This window comes from Fukomys damarensis, unplaced genomic scaffold (assembly GCF_012274545.1).
Source record: "Fukomys damarensis isolate Sample0158 unplaced genomic scaffold, DMR_v1.0_HiC HiC_scaffold_1, whole genome shotgun sequence".
NCBI classification, from domain to species: Eukaryota; Metazoa; Chordata; class Mammalia; order Rodentia; family Bathyergidae; genus Fukomys; species Fukomys damarensis.
In genome coordinates, this window is record NW_022900913.1 from 66213788 (window position 1) to 66235569 (window position 21782).

Sequence of the window (21782 nt, forward strand, 5' to 3'; positions counted from 1 at the left end):
GCGCCCGCCCACAGAGACATGGGGCACGCCCCGCGGGCCGCCGCGATCCTGGGGCTGCTGCGCTTCTGCTTGGGTGAGTGAGTGGCCGTGCAGGAGGGGACGCGGGGACCCAGTCCGGGACCGTGCGCTTTCAGCGTGGGACTGAGCGGACACCTCCCCAGAAGGCTGCTCTGGAGCCCAAGGTCTGGGGCTGAGACCCTCGAGGCCGGCTTCTTCGGACGCCGGGACAGGGGAGGGTGTCCTTGCTCTCAGGGCGACCTTGTCCTGGCGCTCCCCCTCTTTGAGCAGGGTTCCCGGTCTGCCTTCTGATGGGTGAGACCGGGCGATGCCCCGTTTCCAAGCGCCCCAGATCGTGCGCGTCCGTGGCACTTCAGCCTAGTCCGAGTTCCAGAAGGTGGGTGGTGGGGGCCCTGGGTCGCTGGAGTTGAGGAGACCAAGTGCCCTCCTGACACACGCGCGGCCCTGCTCGACCCTGACCAGGAGCGTGAAGCTCTCTCCAGCGTTAAGGGTCTTCCCGTGCTGTTTCTTCCCTTCCTAGCCCAGGCCAACTTCGCCCCTCACTTCTTTGACAACGGAGCGGGCAGCACCAATGGAAACATGGCCCTGTTCAGCCTCCCGGAGGACACCCCAGTAGGTGAGGGTGTAACCATAGCCCCCCATCCCCATCCCGCAGGTCTCCCCGGAAGGCTCTCACGCCCTTACAACAGGGGCCCATCCGGTGACAACTTCGACCCCACGGCGGCCCTGAGCTCCAGGCTGAGCGCTCCCAGGGGGGCCCTGTTTGTGCTGGGATCCCTCGGGGCCATGGAAGGAAAGGAGGTCATCGCTGCCATGGCGACTAAGCCGGGCCAGTCATGGGGACCAGCGCCAGGGCCCAAAGAGGAGAGGCCCCAAGGCAGGCAGTGGTGGGCAGCACATCCGAAAGGCCCTGTTCTTTTAGTGTCAGTGTGACCTTGATTAAATGTATTTAACTCTCTGAGCCTCAGCTCTCTGGGCTTTAAAACCATCCAAGAACTTCCAGCAGGCTGAGCTGTGAACCAAGGTGGGGAGAGGAGAAAGAGGTGGGGTTTGGAATCCCTCTTCCTCACTCTGCTAGGTTTGGGAGGTGGGAAAAGAGGGAGTTAGTAAGGGGAGGCCGGCCAGGGTGGGGCACACTGCGTACTCTGTCACCTGTCCTGCCTTAAGACCCTCCTTTCTCTCCCTCTTCCACCCAGAGAGCCCCCAGCCTTGCTCCTGGGAGAGAAGTCCTTCCAGACACAGGGAAATACAAAGCCTCCGGTTAGGCAGAACGACCTGAACACCTCTGTAATCTGCATACAGATTACCATCAGCAGAGCTGCTGACAAAACAAGATAGTTGTGAAGAATAAAGGGTGTGGGGCACCTTGGCACTGAATTGAATATTCACTCTATAAACAATCAGGTCCTCGGTTCTGTGCTGCTGCTATTCAGGACAAGTTATGTACCAGGTTATAGGTCTTCCCTACTGTGTCTCCTTTCAGGCTCCCATGTGTATACCCTCAATGGGACAGACCCTGAAGGAGACTCCATCTCCTACCACATCAGCTTTGACCCCAGTTCTAGAAACGTCTTTTCCGTTGACCAGAATTTTGGAAACATCACCTTGGTTGAGGAGCTGGACAGAGAGGTATGGGGTGGTGTGGGGAGCATCACAGGCTGCACCTGCTGGATGTATAGACTTCTCTGAGGCCAAGAGGTCCCTTAGAGCACCATGTTGTGCATTAGATCCTCACTGCAGGGTAGGAGACAGAGGAAGGTCCCCAGCCCAGTAGCTTGGGGTTACTTCCTATTACAGAGGAGGCTTCATGAGCACCTGTTAGCCCTGCTAATCTTTTAAGCATGCACAATTAGAAAAAAGTCTGTTTGTACTTAGAGGCTTCTAAATACGCCTCTGAATGTGGTTTTCCAAATGTGGTTTTCAAGCCTACCCTGAGAGAAGTTTTGTAGGGTGCAGGGAATTCAGGTAGCAGATGGGGCTGGAAAGAGGCCTGAGGGAGCAGGTCTGAATTTGCAAAAGCGACTCCCCTCTGTGGGGCAGACTTCCTTTCTGGTTTGAGACCTCATCTGGGGGCTTCTGCCAGCTCTGGTTCAATGACAAAATCCAGAAGCCTTGGGACAGGGCAGCGAAAGGAAAGGGAGGTCTCAGAGACTCAGAGACACCTGTGGCTGTGGGACACAGGGGCGGGGAGTGGGACTGCTGGCAGAGCACACACATACACATGTGCACGGGTGGGCACTCGTGTGTGCCTTGCTGGTTCATGCGCAGTTGAGGCACCCGACACATGGATCTCTGCAGAGCTCCAGTGTGGAGAGGTGTGGCATGATGGTGGGGAGAAGGTAAAAGAAAGAAATCTCCCTCCAGCATGTGGGGGTCCTTCTCCCCTTGTGCAAGCAGACAGCATTTGCTGGTGGAACTGCTTCAGTCCCTCTGGGTCTAGGAGAACCCCCTGACCCCCACAGTGAGGTCTCCAGCCTGCAGGAGGCAGCTGTCAGCCATGCTAGTGGCACTGTGGCCACCACCCCACCCTGTTCTAGGGCTTCCTCAATCCCTGCCCAGGCCTCCTCTGAGGGTGTGCGCAGGGCTTCACTCAGCCTGGAGTCTTCGTGGTGTGTCACAGTCTGGACACTCACTCGGTCTCTGTTCTTCACAGAAGGAGGATGAGATCGAAGCCATCATCAGCATTTCCGATGGCCTGAACCTGGTGAGTGGGTGCCGAGCCACCCAGACACATGTAATTTGCATTAGGTCTTCCAGCCAGCCCTCTTGTGCGCTCCCTGGTAAACCCAGGCCAGGGCCAGCAAGAGCTGTCAGAAGTGCCCACAGCCACAGCAGGGGTCTGCAACAGGGCCAGAGGAGAGGGAAGAGGGGAGGGAAACGCAAACTCTCTCAGCTGAGCTTCTGCTGGGTCTATCCAACATTCCCAGCTCCTCCTGTGAACTGCCCTCCATCTGGCCCGTTATGCAAGCCAGACATCCAGCCCCCAGGCTTTCCTCACCTCCTCCTCCTCCCTCGCCTTCATCACTGCTTCCTTCCCGGAGCTGCAGCAGGCCCCAGAGGCTCCCCAGCCACTCACTCCCAATGCACTGCAGAGATGTCACTGTGAAATGTTCATCTGACCACTCCTCAGCTCTGAAAGTGCCAACAGCTGGCCCCAGCACCCTTGGGCTAAAATCCAAGCTTCTCAGGGTACTCAGGGTCCCACCTGTTGGGTGCCATCTGCTTCAAACAACTTTCTCCCCAAGCCACCCTGACAGCCATCTAACTAAAATCTGTCCTTGTTGTGCATCTCACCCCTCTTTGCCCTTGGGCATGAAACCCCTTTTTCCTGGCCACCTTTCCACCTCCTCCCTCTGGTAAATCTGCCACAGGCTCAGTGTCTCCTCTAGGAAGTCTGCCTGCTCTTTGCCATGTGGCTACTCAGCCTTGATGCCTCTTCTGGGGCCTCTGGATGCTGCATTTATGGCCCTGCAGGAGCCATTTACCCTGGATACAGTGTGCTTGGTGCCCTCAAATGGTTCCATGAGGGGCCCTGCCTTCAGGACCTGGCACACTGCTGTTAGCACTCTAATGATATCTCCACACCTCATCTCAAAGCCATCATGGCTGCTGCAAAATAATGTACTGTGGGAAGGGGCACCGTGCTGGGCATTAAGTGGCTGCTTAATTATATTTCTTTCATGAATGAATAATAGAGGAGAGGAGGGTAAAACATGGATGGGGATACACTGGGCTGTTAGAGGCCACCCTCCTTTCATCCCCCAGAAGGTGTCACTGCCCTGACTCCTGATCCCTCTGCCCCTTCTCAGGTGGCAGAAAAGGTCACGATCCTGGTGACTGATGCCAATGACGAGGGGCCCAGGTTCACACAGGAGCCTTACATCATCCTGGTACCAGAGGTGAGTGAGGGCCACGGTTTCCCCCAGGACTGCTCTGTGACCAGGCCAGGGCACCGGATCTGTCCACAGCTCACTGCCTTTGCAAGGCCCTCACCTCTGTGTCCTCCCTACTTCTGTCACTATGTCCTCCCTCATTCATTTCAACTACAAAGGCAGCCCTTTCATCAGTTGCCATTGTAACCCTAATGTATGCCATCCTGCAGTAGAGGATAGAATTTGTCTCCTTATCCCTTGCCAAAGCCAGGAATTTTCAAGGTTTGAAGTGTTCACTAATTCAGTGAGAGGAAGGGATTTCACTCTTGCTCTGTACTTGGTGGAGTCTCTGGTGGTCCTAACTGTGACCATGTTTATGATCCACATCCTCAATTGCACATCACATGAAATTCCTGGCTCTATGCAGGGTCTTGGTTTTCTTCCCCCATCCCATTGAGTCCCTAACCCTTCCACACAGCCTTTGCTCCTCCTTTCTTCCCCTGTCCCTCTCTCCACTCCGATACGTCTTTGTCACCATCCCTCCCTTCAGGAGCTCACAAAGTTGCTGTCACCTTTTCACCCCTCAGCTCTTCACTGCCCAGACCCCAAACTCCATGGACCCTGGGCCTCTGAGCTCTGTGTCACTGCCCCTTACCCTTCCCTGTGGCTCTGACCCCTCAGGACACACCTGCCGGGAGCAGCCTCTTTACGGTCCATGCTGTGGACAGGGACACAGGCTCTGGAGGGAGTGTCACCTACTTCCTGCAGGTAAGGTGGACCACATGGGATTCCACCACTCACTGGGCTGGAGGGCATGCTGGATGTCTTCTAGCTCCAGGGCCCTGAGGTCAGTATCTCTGTACACAGAGAAGATAAAAGTACCCCTCACTGGATGCCATGAGGATTAGATACATGTAAAGCTCCGATTACAGCTCCAGGGCTCCTGCCACTCCCCAGAAGATGCTTACTTGTAGTTAGAAGGAGTCCCAGTCTCTCCTCCCCTGTGACTCCTGAGGCCCCTCTCCCTCTAGAGGTGCACACACCACAGACCCTTCCTGCCTGCTCTGACTTCCAGGCCAGAGCTTAGTCCCATCCAGTGGGGAAGGATCTCGCTGGTGTTGACTGAGGGTGTGGGAGCCCCCAGCACAGCTCATGCAGGAGACCTGAGGTCAGAAGTGCTGGTGCCCTGGAGTGGGAACCTTAGCCCACATGTGGTGAGGATCCCTTCAGTAAGCACAGGGGCATTCCCTGGCAGCCTGGGCTCCTCCTTGAGCTCTCGTGGCTCCCCAACTCTTCCAGAGCCTCCACTCCACCAAATTTGCCATGGACCGCCACAGTGGTGTGCTGCGCCTCCAGGCTGGGGCCACTCTGGACTATGAGAAGTCCCGGACCCACTTGGTCACCGTGGTTGCCAAGGTAACAGAGGAAGGATAGGGAGTATCAGCCTCTCCTGGTTGGACTGGAGCACAGTTGGGTTGGGGGGTACAGTTAGGGGAGCCCCAGGCAGGACGGGAACCAACTGGCATAGGAGGCAGCTTTGGGGTTCATATTCTCCAGCAGGCTGGGCCCCGTGCACTGAAGAGACCCTGTTCCCTGCTGGGACAGAGCATGTGACCCTTTGAGACTGATAGGCAGCCTCCCTTAGGTGGGACCAGGTGGCCCTACCTCGGAGACTCCTGCCCCTTTCCACATCAGGCCTCTGGGTGCCCCCATTCCTCTGACCAGGCTCACCCACCTCATTCCTCCTCTGCACATGAGCCTTGGTTTCCTCATCTGCCCACCCCTTAAGCTTAACAATATTCCTCGAGTTTGTGGCTTTGCGGCATGGGAAGCTGGGAGTCTGCAGGTGTTTAGCTCTGGGCCTAGAGGTTTATTTTGCAAAAATAATGTGCTTTGAAAAAGCCTTCTCTTCTATCTCTGTGTCCAAAGGAACCAACTGTGTGCCAGGCACTGGCTGAAACCCTTCTCACATTCAGTGTCTGGTTTAAGTCCTAACATCCCTGTGTGTCAAAACCTAACTCCAGGGATGCAGAAGCAGACAGAAGTTCAGAGCAGGCAGCTGCTTCTTGATTCAGTCATGCAGTTTATGCCTGTGCTCCTGGGCCTAGCCACCATCACCCTCCTCCTGTCGCCCCCGGTTCCTCCCCAGGATGGTGGGGGCAGGCTACGAGGGGCCCACGTGGTGTTCTCAGCCACCACCACAGTCACAGTCAATGTGGAGGACGTTCAGGACATGGCACCTGTCTTCGTGGGCACACCCTACTACGGCTATGTGTACGAGGATACCCTTCCGGTGGGTGGCTGCCCTTACCAGGGTCCCCTCCAGACACCTCCTGTCCTTGTGATTCCCTGGGACCCTTGGTGGGGATGGCTGGGCTCCCTCCACCACCAGCCTCACAGGCCGACTGCCCTCCTCGTACAGAGTCTGGGCCTGGACACACTGGGCTCGGGCCAGGAACAGACTCTGTGGCATCCAGAAGAGGCGGGGAGGGACACCAAGCCTGGTGTGAGGAGCACCCATGGGGTGCAGACAGTTGAACTGGACTTGTTTGGCTGTGTACCCCACAAAAATCCTTTCAAACAATACTCGGTATCACAAGATGGAGCCCACATTCTGAGACCCCACATCTGAGGCCCTGTGGGGCCTAGACACCCCTTCATTTCTCCTCTGGCCCCTCTGGAGTAGGGAGGGTAAAAGGGGAGGGGGCAGAAGGCAAGTGTAGTGTGTGGGACACAAAGCAGGAGTCCTGGGATTCGCCAGGCAGCTTGTGCTTGGTCCCCATGGGCCAGAATGTGGCAGACACCACTGACCCTCCAGCCCAGGTGCCCTCAGAACCAGCCCACACCTTGGGGCCACCCAGAGGCCTTGGCCGGGTGGGGACTCTAGGGAGGGGAAGGGCCATGCCTGGGGAGGGGTGGCCCCCAGCATCCCCATCATCCGCAGGAGCTCCTCTTCCTCCCCAGGGCTCAGAGGTGTTGACCGTGGTTGCCGTGGATGGAGACCAGGGCAGACCCAATCATCTCGTCTACAGCCTCGTGAATGGTGAGTCTGGGCAGCCTGGGGGCTGCATCTCAGACTCTGGGTAACCAAAGCAAAGTCCTCAAAACCTCTGGGTCCTGGACCCCCCACCTGTGGGACCAGGAGGACCAGATGTTGTACAGAAGAGGGGATGGGACCCTCAGGAGTGACCAGTGTGCTCTGTCCCAGCAGCAGAAAGAACAGCCCTGGGGCCTGGCAGTGATGCAGGCTGCTTCAATTTCAGCTCCTTTCACCTGGCATTGTGTCTCTAGATGGCAGTGGGTGGCAGCGTTTCTTATGCTCTTGGAAATGCTGTGTTTTTTAAAAGTCTGGATTGAATGTAATAAGTCCACTGAAAAACACACACACACACACACACACACACACACACACACACACACACACAGCACCATGCATAAGAGAAGGCACGCAGTATGGATGGAACCCGTGAGCCAAGTAGAAGTGAACTCAAGACCCTACTCTGCTTGCTGTGTAACCGTCCACAAGTCTCCTCTGAGACTCAGTTTCTCCCTTAGCATCACACAGATGGTGACGATATCACATTGTATGAGATTCCAGTTTGAGAAGCATGTGGCATGACTCCCTTGCTCCCTCATGTGGTCCTGTGCTGAACTGAACTACAATGTATATCTGTGACAGGGAGCAGTGGAGCCTTTGAAATTAATGAGACATCAGGAGCCATCTCAGTCTTGCAGAACCCGTCCCAGCTGCGCAGAGAGGTGTATGAACTGCATATACAGGTAAGCATCTCTAGCTGGGCCTACCCAGAAGTCTCCATCCCTGGAAGGCTACAAACACAATGAGGTCTGGGACCTCCTGTCTCTCTGCGGCTGTCTGGGAGGGAGACAGATGTTGCTCCAAGCTCTTCCTCCATCTGGCTGAAGCAGAGATGAAGCCACCTTATAATGAGACAGGAACTCACACACAAGAATTGTGAGAAAGCTGGAGGGTGTGGGGCTGAGGCAGCAATGCCCCCAGGATGGACCCAACAGGCAGAGATTGGGAGGGAGTTGGTGGGGTAGAGTGAAGGCATTTCAAGCCACACAAGCCAGGATGCCCAGAGTGACAGCAATGGTAGAGACTGGAGCAGGGCCCACAGCAAGTAGCAGGTAGGAGGAAGGTGAGGATCCCAGAAGTGGGGCGGGGGGGGGCGAAGCCCCAATTACTTAGCGAAGGGTTTCCATGGAGCAGGGTGTGTGACCTGTGCAGTCACACAGAGGCTGTGGCTAGGACACCAAGCTCTGCTGTGTCACCTTGAAATTCTTAATAAGTTTTCATATTTCACTGGCCCTATCTGAGAGCACTACAGAGCCACTGAACAGATTCCATGTAGAAAGCTCATTTGGCTTCTCAGTAAACAGTGAATCCCAAAGATAAAAGGGACACCCACCAGAGCTTTCTCGGCACTTGTCCCAAGAATGAGAATCTAGTGTTTCTGGTAACCCAGGGCTCTGAGTGACTGAGTGACTAAGAGATCCAGGCACCATCAGCCAGCATTTAGGAGTTCTGGTCTTCACTCAGGTTTGGGAGGAAGCAGACAGGAGGTAGAGCCTGCAGACAAGGAATCAGAGGAAGAGGGGACTGTGGGGACAAGGGAAGGGGGGATGGCAGAAAGGAAAATTGCAAAACCAGAAGGAGGTAGATTGGGCAGAACAGGGCAGTTCAGGGATGAGGGGTGAGAGGGGCTAAGGAGCAGCAGCAGATATGGTGCTGCTTGGAGCATGGGAAAAGATGCAAGTGCAGTAGGAGGGAAATGAAGGGCGTGGGTGCTGGTGACACCCTAGGGGAAAGATCCAGGCCTGGGCACAGAGGTTTGGAACGGAGAGGAAGTGTCCACATACACTGTGGAAGGCACCGGAAGGGATGCAATCACCCTGAGCATGGCCGGGGAAGGGACGGGCAGTAGGCCAAGTCCAGGGTGCAGGAGCATCAGATGCTGAAAGGGAGGAGCGCGTGCCAGAGACCCAGGAGGGGCCCGAGAACAGGAGCACTTCACATACACTGTGGAAGGCACCGGAAGGGATGCAATCTCCCTGAGCATGGCCGGGGTAGGGACGGGCAGTAGGCCAAGTCCAGGGTGCAGGAGCATCAGATGCTGAAAGGGAGGAGCGCATGCCAGAGACCCAGGAGGGGCCCGAGAAGCCAGGAGAACTTGGTTCCCTCAACTGAGGGAACCAAGCCGTTGGGATGATGCAGGGTGTGAAAGCCAATGTGAAATGTTGATGAGAAGGAAGGGAGTCAAGACAGCAGCCGGGCAATGTGAAGGGGCCCAGGGAGGGACTGTTAGGGGAGCATCCTTTTAGAAGAAGGGGAAAGAGGCCTTGGCACAGGCTCATGGGATATTGGCCACATGGCTTATGAGGTGCCCATGGCCCCCAGATCTGGCTTTGTACCCTGAATTCATTGTCTAATGCCTTCTATTAGAATTTGTTATCTAATGCTTCATTGCCTCAAACCTAGTGGCTTCAAACAACACGTATTCGTTTCTCAATGTGTATGAAGCCACGTTCAGCTCGATCAGGTCCTTGGTTCCAGGGTCTCTTGCATGGCTGCTGTTGGATTGTCAGGCAGGGCTGGGGTCTCCTGTGGAGGATGGACAGGGATGGGTTGGCTTCCAACTCACATGGCTATTGGCATTGTCATGACTTGGTCCCTTCACAGCTGTTGGTCGGGGGTTACTGCTAATTTCTACTTCACTAAAACTAGCAAGGCAGATTCTGCCAGAAAGATGGAAATTATGGTCTCTTGTAACCTCACCATGAAGTGATGTCCCATAGTCTTTGCCACATGTGGTCAGAGGCAAGTCATGGGGCAGGACCACACTCAAAGAGAGGGTGTCATACAAGGACGTGGACAACCCGAGCCAGGATCACAGAATCCAGCAACAGCCTGCCTGCCACACAGCCATTGGTGCTATCCCCACCCCAGGTAACAGAGGTCAGCTCCACGGGGAGCCCAGCTGCCCAGGCCATGGTCCCTGTCACCATCAGGATTGTGGACCTCAACAACCATCCACCAACGTTCTATGGAGAGAGTGGGCCCCAGAACAGGTTTGAGCTCTCCATGTATGAGCACCCACCCCAGGGCGAGATCCTGCGGGGCCTCAAGATCACTGTCAACGACTCTGACCAGGTGTGTGTCCTGCCCACAGAACTAGTCTGTGTCACCTCTCTCAGCTTAGGTAGTAGGGACAGGCTGGACACAAACCTGCCCAGGGAGCAGAGGGGCTATCTAATTAAAGGCGGTCTGCTTAGCCTAAGAGCATTCACCACTAAAAAGTAAAAACTGCATCCGACCCTCCACCCCAGCATTTGTGAATATGCCCTGCCATTTCCTAGACCAGTGCAAGACCAGGCTTTATGTTTTTACCGTGCTCAAGTCCTGATAAATCTTTCTGATCCATGATCAACTTACTTTTAAAATGAAAGACTGTTCACCTTTCAGGGTTAAGGGCATACGAAGGCTCCTTACTTCGTATGAATAATTTTTTTTAAATTTTTTTTAGTATGAATATATAAGGTGCGATAAAAATATAGTGAATGTTTAAATCCAAAATATTTACTAAAGTAAAATACACATTGCCATTAATGTCTCAGAAAAATACCTCATGTGGAGCACACTCATCCCATCATCCTTGCCACTTTCTGAAGCAGTTCTGGAAGTCCTCTTTCCTGAGTGTCTGGTTGCGCTGTCGTGGCCACATTGATGTCTTAAACTGATTTCTTTAGAACTTTTACCTTTTGTGGTCATTTTGACCTGGGGGAAGAGCCAGTAGTTGCACATTGTCAGACTCAGTGGATAAGAACACCATAATATTTTTACAAGCCTGCCTTCTAGTAGGTGGCACTCAGCCGCAACATTCACCATGTTTTTGACCACACCTTGTAAAGGCACTTACGAAAGAGGACTCCCAGAACTGCTTCAGAAAGTAGCAAGAATGGTTGGTGGGTTAGTATGGTTGAAGCAAGGGGCAGTGCTTGAGGGGGGATTCATGGCATTGTGTTTTATACTGAAATAAATTTGTAAATTTAAACATTGACTATGTATTTTGATCATACCTCATGTAATGTTTCTATTCTACTTATCTTCCATTTCCTCTTTCTGAACTCCGACACCCAGGGAGCCAATGCCAAATTCAACTTGCGGCTTGTGGGACCTGGAGGCATCTTCCGAGTGGTCCCACAGACAGTACTCAATGAAGCCCAGGTCACCATCATTGTGGAGAATTCAGCTGCCATTGACTTTGAGCAGTCCAGAGTGTTGACTTTCAAGGTGTGTGGGGCTTTGCGTTGTCCTGTATAGGGCAGATGTGGAAGGTGCTCATCACGGCATCTCTGTTCCTTCCTGAGAAGACCCACTGCTATTTCTAGACCTACTCTTTCTCTCCTTAACTCGATGGCCCTCCTGCTGGCATGAGGAGCAGGTAGTAGGTCAGGGTGGGGGAGTAGAGTGGCCCACAGGCAGACCTCTGCCAGCTCCCCTGGCCCTGGGCCTCACTGAGCTTTGGCTTCTAAACCACAGTATCCCAGGGGTTGAGGGGTTGTGAGTCAAAGGGAACCACCCTAGTCGTTGCCATGCCAAGAGAGACAGAGGGAAACTGGTCACTGTTCTTTTAAGGGAGGCAGGCATGGCAGTGCACATCTGTAATCGTAGCATTCTGGGAGGCTGAGGTAGAAAGATCACAAGTCTGAGCTCAGCCTGGGTAATTTAATGACTTAGTAACACCTCACCTCAAAAATAAATGAAAACGTTTGAGGATACGCCTCACTGTGAAGGCCCTAAATGTAACCCCCAATACTACAAAATAAATAAATAAATAGTCTTTTACAATAACAACCAACAGACAAAATTCTTAAGAATTACAGTAACAAGAAACATATATCACTTAAGTGATTGAAAAATGCAAGATTTCACAAAGGGGCATAGAGAAGGCAAGACATGAAGACGTGCAATAGTGTATACCTTTTTATAAAAGTGCAAATTTTCTCTAAGTCAGTAAAAAAATTTCAAAACACCACCCCAATTGCCTGTCACCTAGAATTTCCTTTGGAAAAATGGTGCGAATCTCGATACAATTATTTTGGCTTTTATCTGGAGAAATATGAAAGAAATACACACATCAGTAGAAAAGAAACTGGCCCCGATACAGTTGGGGATGACGGGAAAGCTGGTGTCGGAAGCCACAAGGAGTAAAGATGTGCACCTTTCAGGTGGTTGCAGGAAGAGCCCTGCAGCTGAGAGGTGCTGGGTGTGGGGCCAGTTTTAGGGAGATAGGTGTGGGAGGCTCTCAGCAGGTGATAGACACGCCCTTGGTTTCCCTTCCTTCCCCAGCTCCTGGCCATTGAAGTGAACACCCCGGAGAAGTTCAGTTCCACAGCAGATATTGTGATCCAGCTCCTAGACACCAATGACAATGTCCCCAAGTTCACCTCCCACTACTATATTGCCAGGATCCCAGAGAATGCCCCAGGGGGCTCCAATGTGGTGGCTGTCACAGTAAGTTTGGTACTGGCCAAGGCCCTGGGGCTCATTAAGGGCCCTGTGAAGTGAGACAAATATAGGTTCCATTTAGATCGTAAGCCCAGTCTTTTAGTTGTGACCTTGCACAAGCTGCTGCCATCTCTTAACTTCTGTTTCTTCATCAATACAAAGAGACGATATCTCACTGGTGTGCAGGAAAGACGTACGTCTAGACCCTCAGCCCAGAGCAGGGCCCATCCTTTTGCCTTCTCATTTATAAAGGAGAAAGAAATGCTTTCCAGGTCCTGTATAACTTTGGGCTCCGCTGACACTGGAGGTCCCCTTAGAAGAAAGCGAGAGCCCAGGGCAGCCTCTCAGTTCCTGCCCCACTGTGCAAACCTCCCACTTCCCTTGCTTCCCACTGAAAGCACCTCTCCAGGAGCTGCCAGGTGCCCTGGCCAGAGGACAGGTACCATTGGGAGCCTTCTCTTTTCCAGGCTGTGGATCCAGACACAGGATCCTGGGGCAAAGTCAAATACTCCATCTATGGGACCGGAGCAGACCTGTGAGTACATCCAGCACCCCACACAGAGGTCTGGCAAGGAACTTGGGAGGCTACAGGTAGAGGGGTTCCCTGCTGAAGGTATGGAGCACCTGAAAGGTGGGATCAGAGGTTGGGAAGGAGGTGAGGAGTGAAGAGAAATAATGGCGACCCTGAGGTAGGAGGTGTGAGGACACTCAGTAGGTAACTGGGAGAGAAGGACGTCCTGGTCACAGCATGGAACTGGGCTCCATGGCTTCAGGAACCAGAAAAGCAGGGATGGACTGCAGCAGGAACAGACCATGGAGGAAGGGAGAGGGCTGCATTTCAGGTTCTTAGGCTCAGGAGTAATAGGTGGGCTAGGAGTCAGACCACAAGGAGGGGTGACAGCAGGTGAGAGCCTTGGAGAAGCTGCCTGGTGCCCCACTGCTGCTTTCCAGAAGCAGCTCATCCTTGTAAGCACTTGTGTGCATATGCCTATGCATGTGTGTGTTGCCTGTGTATGCACTGCTTGTGTGCCCAAGCGTCCCCACGTGCTTGTGCACGTGTGCACCGGTGCCTGTGCTCTTTGCCTGGCAGGTTCCTGATCCACCCCTCCACTGGGCTTATCTACACCCAGCCTTGGGCCAACCTGGATGCTGAGGCCACAGCGAGGTACAACTTTTATGTGAAGGCAGAGGACACAGAAGGCAGGTACAGCCTGGCCGAGGTGTTCGTCACTCTGCTGGACGTCAATGACCACTACCCCCAGTTTGGAAAGAGCATCCAAGAGAAGACGATGGTGTTGGGGACCCCGGTGAGAATTGAGGTAAGTTTCAGGCAGCTGAGCTCCCCTGAAAGCCTCATTCCAGCAACTGCAAGAGACCCCAGGACAGAAGAACTTCATACATGGGTCAGTGCGCACGCATGCCTGCAACGATGAGCTGCCTTGAATGAAATGTGATGGATTTGGTTTCTCCTTGATGCAGTGTCCTGCAGTGTGCTTTATAGAACCCCATCTCCGCTCCAACCCAGAAAACTTCTTTGAGAAAGAAGAGGGCAAATGGAAAACATAAAGCTCAGGCAGCCTAAGAGTTTGGCTTGCCTCAGTTCCCATAGCTGGTCTGCTTGCCTTAAGTGCAATGCTCTTTCCACCACACTCCTCCGTTTTCCTGTTATGAAAGAAGCATGAACTGGGGAACCCACAGCCTTGACACCCAGCTCCCCTCCTCTCTCTCCTTGGGCAAGTCACTTAGCGCTGAAGCTTTTATTTTTGCACCCATGATATGGATTCACCAATGCCCACTCCCTAGACTGTTCTGGGAATGGAGCCATGTGACACACACACAGGGCCTAGGCTAGACCCTGGAACACACACATTAGGTCACGCACTCTCCTTTACCCACTCCATCTACCCCAAGCAGGGTCAAGACTACTTCGTGTCACCCAACAAGCCCCATGTTCTATACCAACTCCAGTATTCACAAGTGGTTTCTTCCAAGCCCAGCTCTATCTGTCCCTTCTCATGCACAGGCCACAGACCAGGATGCAGAGGAGCCCAACAACCTGGTGGACTATTCCATCACCCATGCAGAGCCAGCCAACGTGTTTGACATTGATGCACACACAGGGGAGATCCGGCTCAAGAACTCCATCCGTTCCCTGGATGCCCTGCACAACATCACGCCCAGGGGGGACTTTACGTGGTCCCTAGAAGTGCAGGCCAAGGACCGAGGCTCCCCGTCCTTCAGCACCACGGCCTTACTCAAGATTGACATCACAGACGCTGAGGTGGGTGCAAACCATGGACAGGGAGAGGGGACAGAGGACCACCCTAGGGAGAAGGACCATCTCTCAGCTCCCTGTAAAAGATGCTCAGTGTTATGACAGGTTACTGGTGCTATTAAACACACAGGCTTGGGGGTCATGTTGACATTCTAATAGTTATACTTATTAAAGGCATGAGTTCAGGCTTCGCTAAGCCTCCACTGACTTTCCGGGAACGTGGGAAGAATGATGTCTTTTCCACTAGGTGCTGGAATGTAGAAGTAAAATCATATGTAGTTCTCAGCTCGGTGTCTGGCAGAAAGTCCTCACTGAGGGAGTTTCTGCTAAGTCTGGATTAGTTGGCCCCTTTACATACAAAGGCAAGCAATACAAAGGAAGTGATGCAGGAGTCTGGAATCAGAAAGAGGTTTGTAATCATGTTCTACGCTAATGTGTTCTAGAGGGCGGCACGAACCATGCATCAGTGTGCAAGAAGCCCATGTGCTTATGTTCTCAAAGAGGTTCCTGACGACATAAACCTTAACAAAACGTCAGATTTAAGGAAGGTCATGCCATCCCCACCCCCACTGTTCTCTGGTGACCAAGTGGGAACAGCTGAATACAGGAGGTGGCCCTGTCTTCCAGACGCTGTCCCGAGACCCCATGGCTGCCTTCCTGCTACAGACCAAGGACAACCCCATGAAAGCCGTGGGTGTGCTGTCCGGCATCGTGGCCATTGTTGTGGCCATCACCATCCTCATCTCCACTGCCACCTTCTGGCGCAACAAGAGGTCCAACAAGGTCCTGCCCGTGCGCCGTGTGCTCCGAAGGCGGTCCAGCCCTGCCCCCCGCAGCATCCGCATTGAGTGGCTCACGTTCAGGAGGGCCAAGACCGCCACCAAGTTCATGCTCAAGGAGGGGTCCCCCAATGAGAACTGCAACAACAGCAGCGCAGGAGCCCCGCTGCCCCCCAAAGCTCCAGCTCTCCCTTCACCCCCCAGAATGGCATCCAACACGGTCACACACTGGACGGTGCCTACAGTCTCTGGATCTCTGAATCCACAAGAACCCCAGCCCTCACCCCAGGCCCCAGCTTCAGGCAGCCCTGTCAGGTCATCTGTGGTCTCTGAGCTCAAGAAGAAGTTTGAGAAGAGTGTAGACAAGAAAGCTTACTTCTAGGGTGTAGCCTGTGACCCTGTCTCCCCCAGCACACACCACCCCCAACCACTCCATTGCTTCCATAGTGCTCCCCACCCTGTCCTCTTGAAGGTCAGCCCTGTTTTGTACAATGATGTAAACTCCCATTTACAGGGCTCTGGATGAGGCTTTCAGCCAGGGGTTTCTCAGGTGGCAGAACTGGCAACTTTCCCATCATCTGCATCCTGGGCACAGCCGGAATGCTCCCTGGTCTTCAGGAGCTGCTCTCTGCATCCTGTGCTCACCAGTCCCAAACCTCACAGTCCCTCTGGTCCCCCTGCAGCTTCATCATTCTTCATAAAGGAGCCACAGGTGACAAGGCCAGCAAGCTTCTGGATCCTGAAGATAGCAGCTAAGAGCAGAGGCAGGAAAGGGAGGTTGAGCCCTGCAAAGGGTGCAGTCAGCAAAGCATGCAGGCCACAGGAGAGTAGATCTGGGGGGCAAGCAGAGGGCAGAGGTGCCGTGAGAACTCATGTTGACTTCAGGGCTGCACCCAAAGTCACAGAAACCACGGAGCCAGCGTCTGGGTGAGGTCACAACCCCTGCCGTGCCCCATGGGCCCAGCAATGCACTGTGAGCACAGCAGACATTCCCAGCCAGACTGCCCTGGGCCCCGAAGCTGGAGCTTCTGGTGAGGTGGGAGCCTGAGGACACTAGGAAGAGTGTCGGCCCTCTTCAAAGGACAGGAAGAAGACTGAGACCTGGTGAGACTCCTGCTTTTACCTAGTTCTGTTCACTTGTGTACTTAGGAAAGCTGGTTTTTGTTTTTGAGATGGGGCCTTGCTGTGTTGCCTGGTCCAGCCTAAAACATGAGAGCCTCTTGCCTCAGCTTCCCTGAGCAGCTGGATTATAGGCGTGTACCACACTACCCAGCTATAGGAAAGCTGTTTAAACTCTCTCATCATCATCTTCCTCATTTGTACTGAAGGAAGTAAGCCCCAGGAAAACATAGGTGAGAAGGCTTTAGCCACACACAAATCGGCATCAAAGTATTTGGAGCAGTCCTTCCCAGAAGTATTAGACCTTCACAGATACTCTCCCCAAGTGCCCCCAGGGGCGCTGTGCTGGGCACATGAGCAGGAGAGCAGATGATGGCTTTGCCCTTGACCACTCCCCTTCCTTCTCCCTCACCTCATGCTACTGCCAGAGAGAACAAGAGCCGGGCAGCAGCGTCCAGTCCAAGCCTGGACTGGGGAAGTGGTTTGTCCAATGCCATTGCAGATAGCAGGGGTCTGGTCTGAGGGTCCCCACCTCCTCCACATTTTCCTCTAGCTGGGTGTGACAATCTCTTCCAGAAGAGAAATCCTGCAGGGCCTCCACGGTTAATTCAGAGAAGTTCTACCCTGGTTAAGGACATTCAGGTGCACACACAAGTACACAGGGACAAAAAAGCAGGATGGTTCTTTGTATTTGCTCCACTCTTGAATTGGCCCTCTAGACTGCACCCATGAGTATGAACAGAGGCTGTGCATGTGTGGCTTTCCTGATGTCCTGTCTATGTTTCAAGGTGTTACTGAGATGTGCCAGTAAGCAGAATCCTTTAGGGGTGTCTGCAGTCCCGGACCCAGACAGTGTTAGAGAGGAGTCCAGACTGGATAGGGACTTTTCCAGCTGGTGTTTCAGGAGAGGACTAAACCAAGATTACCTCTCTAGAGAATACAGTGTCCTTCCAACGTGCATGAAATCGACCTCTTTTATAAATGGTAAATAAAATCTGTAACCCTAAGGATTAGCTGACTTCTTGCTGCTGCTTATGTGTGTATTTTCTGGCTTATGGAGGCCAGTCCTCCTGGCCTATGGCCCAGATCAGCCTGCTCAGCCTTTTCCTGGCTTCTCTGGTGGGCAAATGCACCCCAACTCCTGGTTCTTACTCCAATAAAGGCTGCAAAATGTGGTCCACACTGCCTGCATACATGTCAAACAGGAGCACAACTGCGGGCTCAACTACCTGACTGTGGGCCATGCCAAGCTTTGGTTGGACTTTTCTTCCTAGGCTGGGTGCTTGGCAAAGAAGGAGATCTAGAACTAGAAATTATGAGCCTCCCAGGAGTTTGACCAATCAGAGCCAGTCCTGGAACTGATCACTGAGGGAAAAGAGGATACTATTCAGTACCAGCCATGCTGGAGAAAAGACAAATTTTCTGCCAAGCCAAAGGGACCAACAGTTGCAGTCAGCACTGGGGAAACATGCCAGGGAGTCAGGCCAGCCATGTCTCACCACATCAGGGAACAGCAGGGTGCGGGGCTGCCTGCATGGCCATACGCAGGCAGGCCTGGACCTGTAAACTGGCACAACATGAAGTCCTGCCACTTACGTGTGCTGTTTGGGTCTCACTTTCCTCATCAACACAGGGTGCAAAGACTTGTCACGGGAGGGTGACAGAAGCTAATCTATGTAGAGCTCCTTGCACCCACTTTGCACCTGCTCACACCGGCTCGGTAGACAGTTGTCCTCTTGCGCAGGGAGGCATTTGAGCAGAGCTGGCTGTGGCCACATATCCTGGAAAGGATCCTCCTCCATGCAGCCTCTCCCCAGGGCATCTCCACCCATCCATAGGCCCAGGAACCGTTCCTTTCTACCAGGAGAGCAGGTGAGGAGAGGAAGGAAGTGAGGGAGCATGGGGAAGCCACCACAGCATTCATGACCTGTGCAGCCTGCAGCCCACATTCAAGCATCTACTTTCCAAGGCAGCAAGGGACTCCTGCAGGATTCTGTCCTGAAGCACAGCAAGTTGGCATAGAGTAGCATAATCTGGGGAGGAGTCACCATCCCCAGCTTCTCCAGGATTCTGTCTCTCTGAGCAATGGAAGTTGTTTTGTTTCAGAACTGGGATCTCACTATGTTGCCTAGGCTGGTATTAAACTTGTGCTTTCAAGCAATCCCCGCTGCCTCAGCCTCCTGAATAGTGGGATTACAGGCCTGTGCCACCACACCTGGCTCAATGGCAGTCTTGTCTGACAATCTGTAAGTTCCCTGGCCATGGGAGGATGGACAGGGAGAACGGAGACAATGCTGCGTGCCGATCAAGGCAGCTGGACTGGTGTGGGGACACAAAACATCCTCTTAGGAGACTCAGAGAAACCTAAGGGGATGCTCTGTAGGGCCTGGCTTCCAGAATGAGGGGGCCATGACTTCAGCCCCCTGAATCTGATTAATAAAGAAGAATAATAATAGGCTGATGCCAGGAACATCAATGTGACATCATGAAGTCATGCACATGCACTTCTGGTTGAACAAGGTCTGGCCCTTCATTTATTTTTCAGATCACACCTGTGCAAACAGGTGGTTGGAGCCTATCATCTGCACCAGACTCTTGAGGACAGGGTCTTGTGAAACAAAAGGAAAGAGAAAAAGGGCAAAATCTCTCCAGCAAGTTGCCAATAGCAGAGCCCTGGGAGGAGAGGGGGCTTCACTCTAAAAGCAAGCAGCATTCTTACAAATGTCTCCTGAATTCAAGGCACTTGCCTTAAAAGATCTAAATTCAAAGTAGATAAGCTTCCTCCAAGAATGGCAACTGGCTAAATCGACAGCACCCTTTAAATATGAATTAAGGTGATCAGGAGATTGGTGGAGGGAGAGAGAGGGAAGGAAAGGGGGTAGAGAAAGGAATTAAGATGTGTTGTGTACACGTCACAACTTCTCACAAGAAATGCAAACATTATGCACCACAAACATGTACTAATAAAAAAATTAAATTTTAAAAAGAACCCCTCAAAATGCATGAATTAAATAGAACATGTGGAAGATACTGGTGTGCATATTAGGCCATTCCATATACAGATGCTCCTCCACTTGCAATGAGGAAACCTGTGGTAAGTTGACAGTATCCTAAGTCAAAAATCTATTTAATACCAGATATGGTGCCATATGCCTGTAATTCCAGCACCCTGGGGGGCTGAAGCAGGAGGATCACAAATTGGAGCCTAACCTAGGCAACTTAGTGACTTAGGGAAACCCTGTCTCAAAATAAAAAATAAAGTATGAGCTGGGGATGTAGCTCAGTGCAAATGCCTTGGGTTCAATCCTGAGGACCACAATACATACATACATACATACATAGGAACTTTAGACACCCAAATTAGCAAACTCCTAGCTTAGCAGCACAAGAATCACTTGTTTTCTATCATGATCTTGGCTGCTGTCCAGCATCTCAAGAGAGTTTGCATTACATATCCCTAGCCAGGGAAAACATCAAAATTCAAAATTGGAAGTTCAGTTTCTACTGACTGAATATCATGGTCACACCATTGAACCATGGTACATCCAGAACCATCTGTAATGTGAACTCTTGGAATTTTTTTTTCTCAATGAGTTTATTGGTACATTTTAGGTATATAGCACAGTTACATTCATCATTGGGATCTTGTACCTTTACATGACAGGTCTTGGTTCTCATTTTTGCCCCTTGTCCCTGCCCTCCCTTCACCCCCTCCTCCCTTCCCTATTTACAAATACTTTATTTCCATTTTTTCACTTTCTCATATCTTTTTCTTTGCCTTTATTTCCTTTCCCCTACCCTTCCCACTTCCCCTACACCTTTAGCCATTTTTTTCCTATTTCACATTGTCAATTATACCATTAGGATCTTGTGTACAATTATAGTTTTTCACACCACAGAAGCTATTCAGTATTTATACATGTGTGACTTATTTATTTCACTTAAGAGTATATCCTCAATATGCATCCATTTGAGCTCTTGGAATTTTTTGGGAGAAAGACAAAGAGGCTTAAAAATATCAAATTCTTTACTTCCTATTATGTTTTTTATTTTGCTCTTTATTTATACTTTGTGTGCATATAACAGAAACTGATATTTGAGCCTGTGGGTCTGATTTATTTCACTTAACATCATGGTCTCAAGATACATCCATATGTCAAGAGGGAGGGAGAGAAAGGGGATGAAAAAAAGAACTGAGATGTGTTATGTACCTGGACCAACTCCATTCAAGGAGTGTAATGATCGTGCTTGGCAACATGGATGGACTAATAAAAATGAAAGCTGACAAAACAATATCAGATTCCCAGACATCTGCTCTAAGCCATATTCCTTTCCCAAAATGTCCACACTCACCCCACAGACCTGGCTCTGTGCCCCCTTCCCTCCTCCTGGCCCCTCTGCTCCTCTGCTGGGGTGACCTGAGAATGTCCCCTCCTGCTCCGTGGTGGCACCAGGACACTTCAACATGGCTGCACCCTCCAACCCTGCCCTCGAGCCTGTGGAAGGGAACCCGCAGAGGCCAATATAAGCACTGTCTCCTGTCTCACCCCAAGCTTCACCTTCATGACTCATTACAGGAAATTTCTCATAATGAGCTCTCTCTGTATGTCCATCAGCAGATGAATAGATAAAGAGTGGGATTTACACACCATGGTGGCCAGAAGAAAATAACTAGGAGAATCTGAAGAAAGGAGGACTGATAGGTCTGAAAATGCATGCTACCCTCAATTTTTAAGAATTTATGTCTACCACCAGGCGTGGTGGTACTCGCTGGTATCCCAGCACTCAGCAGGCTGAGGCAGGAGGATCACTGTGAGGTCAAGGCCAGCCTGAACTACAGTAGTGAGACCTGAGATTTTTTTAAAAAGTATTTCCACCAGCATTAATTATAACAAATCCTGATAACTGATGAGAGTAGTAGCCTTAATGAAGATCAGTTCCTGCCCCTTGCCCCTATTTGATAAAATAATGGAAATAGTGTCTGCTTGTGACACTGGGGGTAGACTTGAATCTGCAAACCTCCTGCCTCAGCCTCCTTGAAAAGTTGTATGTCAATGTCCTGTGTCAACATGTAACCGGGATAGGGTGATGCAAATACAAAGAGTTACATGTATTCACTTCTGGTCAAGTGTGTAATAAAGAAATCCCCTGGCTAGGTCAGAGCTCTGCTGGCCTTAGTTCCTGGAAGA

General features: G+C 52.0%; 1 protein-coding gene across 2 annotated transcripts; it reads left to right on the top strand.

Moving 5' to 3' along the window:
* The first annotated feature begins 6 nt into the window (after window positions 1-6).
* On the top strand, window positions 7-18732 carry Cdhr1 (cadherin related family member 1). Of its 2 annotated transcripts, XM_010622599.3 has the most exons (17): window positions 7-73; window positions 539-634; window positions 1502-1647; window positions 2672-2722; window positions 3828-3917; window positions 4572-4658; window positions 5190-5306; window positions 6040-6183; window positions 6855-6933; window positions 7570-7670; window positions 9859-10062; window positions 11050-11202; window positions 12262-12426; window positions 12888-12955; window positions 13511-13739; window positions 14444-14701; window positions 15323-18732. In XM_010622599.3, exons 1-17 carry the CDS (start codon window positions 19-21, stop codon window positions 15854-15856), a joined length of 2577 nt encoding a protein of 858 aa, XP_010620901.1. In that variant the 5' UTR covers window positions 7-18; the 3' UTR covers window positions 15857-18732. The 2 variants fall into 2 exon arrangements, with proteins under 2 accessions (XP_010620901.1, XP_033617592.1); XM_033761701.1 differs by lacking the exon at window positions 9859-10062.
* Window positions 18733-21782: the final 3050 nt, after the last annotated feature.